Below are 13,555 nucleotides of genomic sequence, written 5' to 3' on the forward strand. Positions count from 1 at the left end.
AGTGAGGAAACAACAAGGAGCAGCACATGGTGACTATAGGCCGAGGACACACAAGACTCAACAATACACTTAATAAACACACATCCTACAGGACGGTCACTGAACAACAGAGGAGTCAGTGGAGCCTGTGACGCTTCACTGTCATAAGTCTGTTAGAGAAGGAGAAAAGAAAAAGAGAGAAACTACAAACATGGAGAAACTTTTTTTATTATAGATTATTATATTTATTTATTTGAGTGAGACAAAATAATTTAATATGACCCAGATAACTCAGAGTCCAAAACAGTAGGTGGCAGTAATGCTCCTTAACGTCGGCTGCCACCCGCCAAAGAGCCGTACAAACAAGAAGAAGAAGAAGAAGAAGAAGAAGTAGAAGAAGAAGAAGAACCGCGTGTGCGGGTTTGTTGTGGTTGCAGCCAGCATGTCGTCTCCTCTGGAGGTTGTAGTGACCAGTGACTCCGGCTCTCAGCTGTGGAACAGCACCGTGTTCGACCTGTACAGCGGCTCCAGCCTGCTCTCGTACCGGGGAGGGAACAGCTCGGCCCGGACGCTGTCGCTGCTCCGCGGCGAGTTCCTGCTCTCTGGCCAGTTCGGAAAGAACTTCATCAACGTCTGGGAGATCCAGAGGAAGGTACGAGCCCCCCGGACTCACCCGGACTGACCCGGACTCACCCGGACTCATCGGGACTGACCCGGACTCACCCGGACTCACTCGGTCCTCTGCTGGGACGCTCACACCAAACCCTGTTCATAAAAACGTCATTTAAAAACCCGCAACGTGTGTGTGTTTTTTTTTGCAGGATCAGTTGCAGCAGAAGATTGTGTGTCCAGGTGTGGTCACGTGTGTGACAGCTTCCCCTGACGGACTCTTCCTCGCTGCTGGAATCGCGGAGGCCATCTACCTGTGGGAGGTGTTTTATTTCTTCTTCTTTCTTCTTCATGCTTTTCTGTTTTGGAATTAAAAATTTGAAAGCCTTTGGTTTCTATGGCAACCCGTCTGTCCTGCTGATTTAAACTCCCTCTCTCTGATTGGTTCACCTGAACCTCTCTCTGATTGGTTCAGGTGTGCACAGGTAAACTGCTGTCTGTCCTCAGTCGTCACTATCAGGATGTCACCTGTCTGAAGTTCACTGACGACGGCAGCCATTTTATTTCTGGAGGAAAAGACAACCTGGCTCTGGTGTGGAGTCTGTGCAGGTAACTGACCACAACACTCACCTCAACTCAACACAACACAATTCAACTCACATCAACTCACCACAACTCACCTCAACTCACCACAACACTCACCTCACCTCAACTCAACACAACACAACTCAACTCACCTCAACACTCACCTCACCAAAACTCAACTCACCACAACACTCACCTCACCTCAACTCAACACAACACAACTCAACTCACCTCAACACTCACCTCACCAAAACTCAACTCACCACAACACTCACCACAACTCAACTCACCACAACACTCCCCTCACCAAAACTCAACTGACCTCAACACTCACCTCAACTCACCAAAACTCAACTCACCTCAACTCACCTCAACTCACCACAACTCACCACAACACTCCCCTCACCAAAACTCAACTCACCTCAACTCACCAAAACTCAACTCACCTCAACTCACCTCAACTCACCACAACTCACCACAACTCACCACAACACTCACCTCACCTCAACTCACCTCAACTCACCTCAACTCACCACAACTCACCACAACACTCACCTCAACTCAACACAACTCACCTCAACTCACCACAACTCACCACAACACTCACCTCACCACAACTCCCCACAACTCCCCACAACACTCACCTCAACTCAACACAACTCAACTCACATCAACTCACATCAACTCACCACAACACTCACCTCACCTCAACTCACCTCAACTCACCTCAACTCACCACAACACTCACCTCAACTCAACACAACTCACCTCAACTCACCACAACTCACCACAACACTCACCTCACCACAACTCCCCACAACTCACCACAACACTCACCTCAACTCAACACAACTCACCTCACCACAACTCCCCACAACTCACCACAACACTCACCTCAACTCAACACAACTCAACTCACATCAACTCACATCAACTCACCACAACACTCACCACACCACACCTCACCTCAACTCACCTCAACTCACCTTAACACACCTTAACACACCTTAACTCACCACAACTCACCACAACACACCTCAACTCACCCGATTTCCCACCTGAGCGAACTGAGCTGGACCAATCACATCTTAACACGCCTCCCCCTTTGGGCTGTGAGATATCTGAAGTTGAACTGACTTGGTTTTATAATGTGAAGCATTCCCTTCATTTTTTTAAAAACAGTGTATTATGTATTTCCTTTGAGGTTTGAGAACACACAATCTTATCTGCAAGAGGGAGCCCTGACACAAAATGCATTACCGCATTCATGTGAGCAATCACTCGATAGCAGAGGGCCTTTTAGTGTTTGGTATATTGTCACCATGGTTCAGGTGACTGTCATAAATGTGAACTAAACTTAAACGGAAGGAAGTTTAGATTGATTATTTGATTTTTTCATGTTGACGATTGTCTTGGGAATTTCTCAATAGTCAAGCACAAGTCATTACAATGTCTTTCTGGAAGATTAATTCAACATCTGCAGATGGGCTTCAATGTTCAAGACCATGGGATAGATTTTATACACTGAGGAATGATATACAGGAGAAGCAACACTTTATACATCTTCAAGCTCCTCCTAGAGAGGAACAAAGTTATCGATCAGCCTCTTTGATGTTGAGACATAGGTGACCAATATCCTGTCCCCTACTCTGTCTCAGACCCCTGGAGTGTAACATCTGTTTTCAACCACCACAAAGCCCCGTGCTGTGAAGTCTTTGTTAGGTGACCCTCTGTGTGAGGAAGTCATAACATCAGTTACTTGAGCGACACCCTGACTTCTAAGAGAAACATTTGCTCATCTTTCTTAACATCAAAGTAGTTCCTTATATCAATCATTGCCCAAATAGTAAAATTACTATCACACACTTTAAAGAAATGTTCCATGTTTTTAACTGTGACTGTTAATATTATGTAAACACTTTCGGAATCGTGTGTCTTCTGAAGCAGGTTTTAATCTGAAAACTGTTTTTTATTTCAGTGTGATACAGCTGGATTTAAATCACACCCCAGATCCTCGTCATGTCCTGTCTCGTCACTCTCTACCAATCACAGACCTGCACTGCGGCCTGATGGGCGCCCAGGCCAGAGTCGCCACTGCCTCCTTAGACCAGACTGTCAAGGTAAGACTGTAACACCTGCACTGGTGGACAGATGCTCTGTCTGACCTGGATTGTAGAAGTGCTTTAGTACTAGTTCTATAGCACCAAACTACAACACACATCATGGCAAGGCTCTTGAAACCCAACTGTTTCCAGAGCAAGCATTACGGATATAGATGAAACAGAGAAAACAGAGAAGTACCACCAGAAATCGTAGGGGGCAGTGTAGCGACGGGGCACGAGGAACCGCTAACCTATTTTCAAAGTGGTGGGAACTTTGTTAATTGATCAGAAAATACAGGATCTTCATCATAAGGTTATGATACTTTTACCATCATTACCTTCTCCATCTTGCATGGCTCCAGACTAACTTTTTACATTGGTTGCACCGCTGCAACACATTTTTTCATTTAGGTGCACCAGTTCACAGACTCAGGTACCGAACTTAGTCATTTTTAAGTGTACCGACCGAATTACAACGGTACAACCGGGTACAGAGAGTCTGTATACTCGAGTGTAGGGCTGGGCGATAAAACCATAGATAATTATCGCAATATACTTTTTTCCCCGATAGAAATTGAAGACATGTCGATATAACTTCAATAGAACTCATCCCATCCATGTTTTGACAGACAACACAAATAGCCAATGATAATGAGCGTGGCCAGGCCGAACCAATCATGTGACTGGAATAGAGTAACACCCACATCAGGTAAGGTTGACGCACACAGCACAGAGGTGGACGACTCTGCATCGATACAGGGACTGAACATAATGATTCATGTTTTCAGTTACCTTCATAGTTTCACCCAGACACACACTCCTGCAGATAGAAGTTCTTCCTGCAGATTATGACCAACACATTAACCCTAACCCTAACCCGTTTAAACTTGATTGTTGCAGAATAAACATCACTCGGTTTGTTTCAGTAACATAAGTGATATTCAGCAGGTTTTTATAAAGATCAGTTCTAACAGTGAGTGATTAGAACACATCAGAGGAGCAGAGTCTCTTGTTGACCTGCAATATAATGGTCCTCAGTGCAGTGGCGATGATTTCATGTTTATCATGATATATATATATATATATATATATATATATATAATCAACTGATGTGAACAAAATTATTGTGATAAGACTTTTTTTCCATATCACCCTGCCCTAAAGTTAAATAAAGAGAGAACGTGATCAAGCCAAGCTTATTTCTGATCAGTGCATCAGATGGATGAGTCAATGGTGCAGAGACTCAGGGAGAGTTCATGGAGCGAGACCCCCCCCCCCCCCAATTCTCAAACACGGACAGTGAAGCAGAGATGTGCGTTCAGTGTAACTTGAACAGTGGTGACAAAAAGTGTGAATACAGCAAAACGATCAGCGCCACTCTTCATCCTCAGCTGATTGTCCTCAAATGTTTGTCAAGTGTCCCCTCAGTTAAAGCTGAGAACATATATGTGTGAAACGTCTGTTTTTGTTTAGTGAGAATGAATTAGCTATTTATCGGCTGTTAATCAATAGTTTAACGGTTGTTTATCTGCTTTTGTTCTGTGGCAGCCATGTTAAATGAAACAACCTGTCCATCTGACAGTTGTTTACATGTGTTTTTCTGTTTGTCCAGATGTGGGAGCTGTCCTCAGGGGAGCTGCTCCTGTCCATTCTGTTTGATGTGGAGATCATGTCTGTGACCTTTGACCCCTGCGAGTACTTCCTGTTCTGTGGAGGAACTGATGGAAACATTTTCCAGGTGTCTCTGTGCAGCCAGGTGACTTGATTCATAACATTCTCTCTCACACCCTAGAGCTGTTATCATACCTCATAAGATCTAATAGATTACATCTTAACATTTTAAAGTTTAAATGTCTGTCATATCAATCAATCAAATTTTATTTGTATAGCCCATATTCACAAATCCCAATTCGTCTCATAAGGCTTTAACAGGGTGAGACATCCTCTGTCCTTCACCCTCAACAAGAGTCAGGACAAACTACTAAAAACCTGTTAACAGGTACAAATACACAGAAACCTCAGAGACACATGTGAGGACCCGTCTCCCAGGACGGACACAAGTCAACAGATGTCAAGTGAAGGAAACATCATCAGGATTAAAGTTGTTAGCAGCATTGATGAGGGAAAACATCTTGAAGGATAACTTCAATACTACATGTCAAGTAGTCCTGCTGCATCATAGTCTCTGGTCAGCAACCAGCAAGATCATGATCCACCATCCAGACCAGATCCACTATAGTCCACAGTCATTGTCCACTGCCGCCAGGGAGGATCCATCATCATCCACCACCTCGGTCCTGGTCCACCACCATTATCTGATGCCAAAGCGACACAGGATCCACCATTACCACTACGATCAGCCCTCACGATACAGAATCCACCAAACTGGATCAAACTGGATCCACCACCGCGACCTCTGATGCATGATCCACAATCGTAATCCATGGTGCGGCCACAGAGGCCCTGATCTGCAGGCGATAAAACAAAGGGACTCGGGGAAGAAGTCAAGTCAGAAACATGTACTGATGAGATATGAATCTCTTTGATGTGATAGGGATGAAGAAGAGGAAGGAGAAGCTGGAAAGAGAAGCTCCGTGTGTCATAAAGTCCCTTTGCACCATCAGGTGTGTTTGTCTTGTAATCAATGATACAATGATACAGGCTGAACCTGAGGCTACACTGAGGCTCAAGGTAAATCTGACTGGCTACTGGTTTGTATGGTAGTACGATGAAAACCATGTGACTCACTCAGTAGATCAGACATCAATACCTCTATGCCTTTTTAAACTAAACGCTTCCTATTCTAGAACATAGGACAAGTTACGTTCTGCCGCACTAATTAGCTCTAACTATAAGCTTTATGAAAAAGGAAGGTTTTGAGTCTACTCTTAAACGAACAGATGGTGTCTGCCTCCCGAACTGAAAGTGGTGGATGATTCCACAGCAGAGGAGCTTCATGGCTGAAAGCTCTGGCTCCTACTCTACTTGTAGAGACTTTAGGGACGACAGCCTGAGTTCTGGGAGCGGAGTGCTCTAGTGGGTTGATAAGGTACTAACAGCTCTTTAGGGTAAAATGGCGTCAGTATTATTCAGGGCCTTGAAGGTGAGGAGGAGAATTTTAAATTCTATTCTAGATTTAACTGGAAGCCAGTGTAGCGATGCTAACACAGGAGACATGTGGTCTCTGGTCCTGGTTGTCTTCAGGACACGTGCTGCAGCATTTTGGACAAGCTGTAGAGTCTTTAACGACTTCCTGCTGGAGCCTGATAATAATGAATTACAATAGTCCAGTCTGGATGTAACAAAGGTGTGGACTAGTTTTTCGGCATCTTTTTGCAAAAGCACATGTCTGATTACTGAGATTTTTAATGTCATATAGAATCATCACATGTTGATGTGTCTCTTACGTGTTCTGTCATTTGGGATTTTGATGCCTAGAGGTCAAAGGCAAGGGCACAGTGAGCTCACCCAGATCTTCATCCTGTGAATGTGATGTATCAAAACTGCCTTGGGAGAAATTCATTACATCTGGTAAAGTTCACTTTGACCCAACGATGATCTGGATAGACTTTGGGGGTCAAAGGTGAACTCTCAAACACATGTTTTCCCTTGTGAATGTAATATCTCAGGAACATCTCTAAAATATGGTGCACACTTGGAATATCTTGAATGAAGACCAACTTGAGGGAATTTCGTCAACTTTTGATCAGTTGTCACTTGGACATAAAGATGAAGTGATTACATGTAGTTAATTAGTTGTTCCATTTTATGAAACTGGTATAAAAATATGAGGAGGTATGTACACCGAAACTGCACTGGTTGGCGGAGGCATTCAACTTCCGTGTGTTAATTCTACCTATAGTTTAAAACTAATTTTCTGCTGATGGTTGAAGGTCAGAATGAAGTTCAAACTGAAACAGTTGAAAGCTCTGAAACAAGTGTGCAAGTCGACCTTGAGTTTAAATTGTTCGGATAAAAATAATTAAGACCTTAATTTAAGGGGCCCTGACCTGTAGTTTTTTACTCACGATTGAAAAGTGTGACAGTCACGTGAGGACAATAGAGACTGGTCGGACTGTTTATTACTGGTCTGATCAAACACTGATTAATCAATACATCAACCGGCTGAGCTGCCGTCAATTAACATGAACTGTTTGAATCTGTTTCAGAGTCTCAGTCGGGACAAATCGTTTCAGTCCGACAACGATGGAAACCAGGTCTTCAAAGGTCACAGGTGAAAACGGGTTAATAATAATTCACTGATGTGAATCAGTTTCATGTGACAGATGTCATCCTTCATGTTTATGAAATAACGTTGGAGACAGTGGATCAATAATAGTTGTACTGTTCATTGTGTAATTATAAATAAAGTAAAAAAAAGTGTCTGGTAGGGTGCATTGTATGGATGTGTATATTTAGACATGTTACATATATATACACTGTTTATAAAGCTTAAGTTTTGGATCAATAATTATTATCTACCAGTGCCAGTACAGGGTATCTGATCAGAACTGTCTCCTCAGGAACTTGGTGACATGTCTCTCTGTGTCGATGGACGGGACGCTCCTCGCCTCTGGGTCACATGATGAGACCGTCAGACTCTGGGATGTTCAGAGTAAACAGAGCATCCGCTGCCTTGCCCACAAAGGTAAGCCCCGCATAATATTATGACCAGATGTCATTTGTGCCACTGCTAATAGAACCGATGTGATCAAACAGCTGGAGCTCAACACTGGTAACACAAGATTAACCCGGGCTAGCCTCAACGTAGGCTAACTCCAGCCCGGGCTAACTCTAACCCGGGTTGGCTTCAACCTGGGTTATCTCGAACCTGGATTGAAAAGCTTCACTATAGAAGGCCTCTTGCTCCTTATCAATAAAAGTACTGGACTCAACTTGTGATGACTTTAAAACTCTTGGGCAGAACCCGTAGTCTCAACTCGCCTCTGATTGGTTGATCATTAACTTTCATTTTCTGGGATTTCTCTTGTGTCAGTGATGAATTTTAGATGAGAAAAGGATCAGTGAAAAGTTTTAATTCAAATGACAATATTTATAAAAAATGTCTTGAATGTGAATTTAATGACATTTTTCTTCTCTGCGTTTGCTGCTGGCTTTTTAATGAATCCTCTGACTTCTTTTTTCTCTGGAAGAGATCCTACTTCTTCCTCTCATTCATAATAGGCGATCGTGGCCAACATCAACATGATGAAGAAATGTCTCAGTGATCATCACTGGCACTTCATAAATAACCAAATCCTGTCTGTGCTGAAGGTTGTCACTTCAAGCGAGAGTCCCTCCTTTGGCTGGACCGATGGACTCATCCCACGCCTCCGACAATGAAACCATCCAGAATGTTAAAGAAGCTTCATCATCAGTGATTTGTGTCAACAGATTTACCTGACTTTACTTCCTGTCTTTGTTCAGGTCCAGTGACCAATGTCCTCATCACGGCGGCTCCAGCTAACATGTTCCTACCTGACAGTCGACCCGCTGTTCCTCTGCCGCGCTTCAGCCGACACCTGCACACCTCCGAGGGCGACGGCGCGGAATCAGGAGAAGTTTGTGTGCGACTCGCTCCCTGCATACAGGTGAGTCAGCGGGTGCAGCCTCGCCCCGTGGACAGTTTCTTTATTCACGTGATCATTAAAATCTGATGATTTTTAAACAAGATCATCATTAAAGTCAGTGGATCTTTAAATTACATGATCATTAAATAAGAAGAATAATTCAAATAGAATGTTTCATTCTGAATTCACACTATTTCTTGAAAATATATTTTTCATCTTTCTCTAATTTCTGTGTTTTTTATTTTGCCGATATCAGGAAGAGGAGGAGACATTCCTGCAGAAAGCTGATAGGCTGAGCACACTGATGAACGCTGTGACTGACAAGGTGAGAGTTTCCTCTGTGGATCCTCAGAGTCCCCGAATGCAAACAGGGACATTGGTAACTGACCTCAGATCAGGCTAAAAATCATTGATTATTTATTAGTTTAGAGCAGTGGATCCCAAACTTTTTACAGTCGCTTACCCCTTCAGACATTAAATCTCCAGCGCATGCGATAGGACACAAAAGATGTTGAGTTATGCAAAACGCAAATCAAATATTTCCCCGCGTACCCCCTGAACCACTTTGCGTACCCCTGGGGGTACACGTACCCCAGTTTGGGAACCAATGGTTTAGAGTAAGGGAAGTATTACCAGAACCTTTGGTTGGGGGGGGCTTACCTCCTGGGCTCTGTGGTCATCAGGTAACTTCAGGTTTAATTCAGAGTGGTCAGTCCTATGAAGCTCGCTCCCTTGTTATCGGGGTAAATCACCATGGTAACTTACGCTGAATAGCTAAACTGCTCCAGGTGAAGTTGGAGATAACAGATCAAACAGTATAAAGCTCTTCACTTCCACGTGTCATGTAAGTAAACAGATTAAGATATTGTAGCCCTGGGTTATTATTTCGTGGTCACGTAACATATTTTTTTACCAAATGTCACCAGGGGGCACTGTAACGTACTCATTGACACTATCGCGGAACTTTTTCCTTTATTCTGGAGGTTTGTTCTCCTGATTTTTATTATACAACAGTTTGATCCTCGGCTCTGCTGTCAGTCAAACTGTCCATGATTGGTCATATGCTGTAAACCCGGCCCCTTCTATGGGCAGACGCTCACATCTTGATGAGGAAACCCTGAGTTAACTTAACGAGTTTAAACCAGCATCATGTGACCACTGGAGGTGACGGAATCCTGGACATGTTGAACTGGCTTCGTAGTCCAGGTCCCCAAACTTCAGAATAAAGGTGTGTGTGCTTGTGTGTATTTGTTTCAGTCGGTGTTCGGTGATGGAGAAAACACAAAGGTTCGTGTCGCAGAGTTGGAAGAAGAAGTTCAGACTCTGAAGAAAATCAACAAAGATCTTTATGACTTCTCGAGTCAACTGATCACGAAACCCACATAAACACAAATGTGGATGTCTGTTTAAAAATAAAAACCTTTTTTTAACGTCCTTTCTATTGTGTTTCTTGTTGGGGGGGGGGGTTAGGATATCCTATTAACCTCCCCACACCATCCGGGGTGAGGGTTTATTAAATGAGCTGCATGAGTCCCCCTGCTTCATCTTACGACTGGGCAGTCAAAGGCAATTCACTGGTAGACGTACAACATCAAATCAAAAATCAGAAATCATATATTGATCCCGGGAGGAATAGCTCTCCACACTCGTATATCCTCTTAGCTAGAGTGGCTTTACATCGAGACCCGACTATTGTAATTCATTATTATCAGGCTCCAGCAGGAAGTCTTTAAAGACTCTACAGCTTGTCCAAAATGCCGCAGCACGTGTCCTGACGAGAACAAAGAAAAGAGAGCACATTTCTCCAGTATTAGCATCGCTACACTGGCTTCCAGTTAAATCTAGAATAGAATTTAAAATTCTTCTCCTCACCTTCAAGGCCCTTGATAATATAGCACCATTTTACCCTAAAGAGCTGTTAGTACCTTATCAACCCACTAGAGCACTCCGCTCCCAGAACTCAGGCTGTCGTCCCTAAAGTCTCTAAAAGTAGAGTAGGAGCCAGAGCTTTCAGCCATGAAGCTCCTCTGCTGTGGAATCATCTCTCACTTTCAGTTCGGGAGGCAGACACCATCTGTTTAAGAGTAGACTCAAAACATTCCTTTTTGATAAAGCTTATAGTTAGAGCTAATTAGTGCTGCAGAACGTTACTTGTTCTATTTTATGACACATGACACACGGAGCTTCTCTTTCCAGCTTCTCCTTCCTCTTCTCCATCCCTTTGCTTTATCACCCGCAGATCCAGGGCCTCTGTGGCCGCACCATGGATTGCGGTTTTTGTATCGCGCATCGGGGTCGCGGTGTTGGATCCTGTGTCATGTGGGCTGATCGTGGTGCTAGTGGCGGACCCTGTGTCGTGTTGGCATCGGGTACGGGCATTGGACCAGGACCGCGGCGGCGGCTCGTGGTGGGTGGCAGTGGACGGTGACTGAGGACTGGAGTGACGTCTGGTCTGGATGGTGGATCGTGGGACTGCTTGGCATGTCATGTTGGGGTTGTCCTTCGGGATGTTTACCCTCATCAATGCTGCTAAAAACTTTAATCTGGATGATGTTTTCCTACACGTGGCATCTGTTGCACTTCTGTCTGTCCTGGGAGAGGGATCCCTCACGTGTCTCTCTGAGGTTTCTTTTTTTTTTAACTTAAGTTTTTATTAAACTTTTCTTAGGCATGGTACATGGCAAGTTAAACATGTTTCTTTATACAGGAACAAGTAGTATATGGTTGAGAATTGACTCTAATAACAGACTTCGCACATACAGTGCCTTGCATAAGTATTCACCCCCCTTGGACCTTTTCCCATTATGTACTGGTACTAACTGGAATTCAAATAGACTTAAATAAACTTTTTCCCGTTTGATCAACAAAACATGCATAGTACTTTGGAGGTGCAAAATAAATGTTATTGTGACACAAACAATAATGAGAACAAAAAAGTTGACATCTGTTGGGTGCATAAGTATTCACCCCCCTGTGTCAATACTTGGTAGAACCCCCTTTCGCTGCAATTACAGCTGCAAGTCTTTTGGGGTATGTCTCTACCAGCTTTGCACATCTAGAGATGGAAAGGTTTGTCCATTCTTCTTGGCAAAAAAGATGAAGCTCAGTCAGATTGGATGGAGACCGTCTGTGAACCGCAATCTTCACGTCTTGCCATAGATTCTCTATTGGATTGAGGTCTGGGCTTTGACTGGGCCATTTTAAGACATTAACATTCTTCAATCCAAACCATTCCTTTGTAGCTCTGGCTGTATGTTTAGGGTCATTGTCCTGCTGGAAGATGAACCTCCGCCCCAGTCTCAAGTCTTTTGCAGACTGCATCAGATTTTCTTCAAGGATTTCCCTGTATTTGGCTCCATCCATCTTTCCCTCTATTCTGAGCAGTTTCCCTGTACCTGCTGAAGAGAAGCATCCCCACAGCATGATGCTACCACCACCATGTTTCACTGTTGGGATGGTGTGCTCAGGGTGATGGGCAGTGTTGGGTTTTCGCCACACATAGCGTTTTGCATTGAGGCCAAAAAGTTCAATTTTGGTCTCATCTGACCAGAGCACCTTCTTCCACATGTTTGCTGTGTCTCCCACATGGCTTCTGGCAAACTCCAAACGGGATTTTTTATGGATTCCTTTCAACAATGGCTTTCTTCTTGCCACTCTTCCATAAAGGCCAGATTTGTGGAGTAGACGACTAATAGTTGTCCTGTGGACAGATTCTCCCACCTCAGCTGTGGATCTCTGCAACTCCTCCAGAGTAACCATGGGCCTCCTGGTTGCTTCTCTGATTCATTTTCTCCTTGTCCGACTCTTCAGTTTGGGTGGACGGCCTCCTCTTGGTAGGTTTGCGGTTGTGCCATATTCTTTCCATTTTCTTATGATGGATTTTATGGTGCTCAGAGAGATGTTCAAAGCTCTGGATATTTTTTTATAACCTAACCCTGCTTCATATTTCTCCACAACTTTATCCCTGACCTGTTTGGTGAGCTCCTTGGTCTTCATGATGCTGTTTGTTCAGTAATGATCTCCAACAAACTCTGAGTCCGTCACAGAACAGGTGTATTTATACTGAGATTAAATTGCAGACAGGTGGACCCTATTTACTAATTATGTGACTTGCAAATGTGACTTGTGAATGCAATTGGTCGCACCAGATCTTTGTTAGGGGTTTCACAGTAAAGGGGGTGAATACATATGCACTCAACACTTTTCAGATTTTTATTTGTAAATAATTGTGAAATCCATGTAATATTTCCCCCCACTTCCAAATGATGCACTATTTTGTGTTGGTCCATTACATAAACTCACGATGAAATACCATGACAAAATGTAGAAAAGTCCAAAGGGGGTGAATACTTATGCAAGGCACTGTATTTGTCTCAAAAAAAGGCAGCTATTACAAAACAAAGTGAGTAAATAATGATATCCGCTCATACCTTCATTGCATACCTGCACACACCACCATACATGATATAGCATACATCATATAGACATGTTGCTGAGGTATACAGTATTACAGGATCCCACTTGGGAGAAACACAACAAAAAAATAAAACCAGAGTCCTAGTGGGGATCATTATTTACCTTTATGTAATTCCAAAACCTGTCCCAAGGGGTCACCCCCTCCTCCCTGTCATCACTCAATCTACTAAGCATACATTCATAGGATGCAGTTTCAGTCGTTGCACATACCCATTCTTTCACCTGTGGAATTTC

General features: G+C 43.6%; 1 protein-coding gene across 1 annotated transcript; it reads left to right on the forward strand.

Moving 5' to 3' along the window:
* Positions 1 to 346: 346 nt before the first annotated feature.
* On the forward strand, positions 347 to 10,279 carry wdr18 (WD repeat domain 18). The gene is made up of 10 exons (XM_053431011.1): positions 347 to 631; positions 801 to 911; positions 1,064 to 1,197; positions 3,152 to 3,293; positions 4,888 to 5,031; positions 7,445 to 7,509; positions 7,799 to 7,923; positions 8,703 to 8,866; positions 9,102 to 9,170; positions 10,103 to 10,279. Exons 1-10 carry the CDS (start codon positions 422 to 424, stop codon positions 10,229 to 10,231), a joined length of 1,293 nt encoding a protein of 430 aa, XP_053286986.1. The 5' UTR covers positions 347 to 421; the 3' UTR covers positions 10,232 to 10,279.
* Positions 10,280 to 13,555: the final 3,276 nt, after the last annotated feature.

This window comes from Pleuronectes platessa, chromosome 9 (assembly GCF_947347685.1).
Source record: "Pleuronectes platessa chromosome 9, fPlePla1.1, whole genome shotgun sequence".
Taxonomy (NCBI): domain Eukaryota; kingdom Metazoa; phylum Chordata; class Actinopteri; order Pleuronectiformes; family Pleuronectidae; genus Pleuronectes; species Pleuronectes platessa.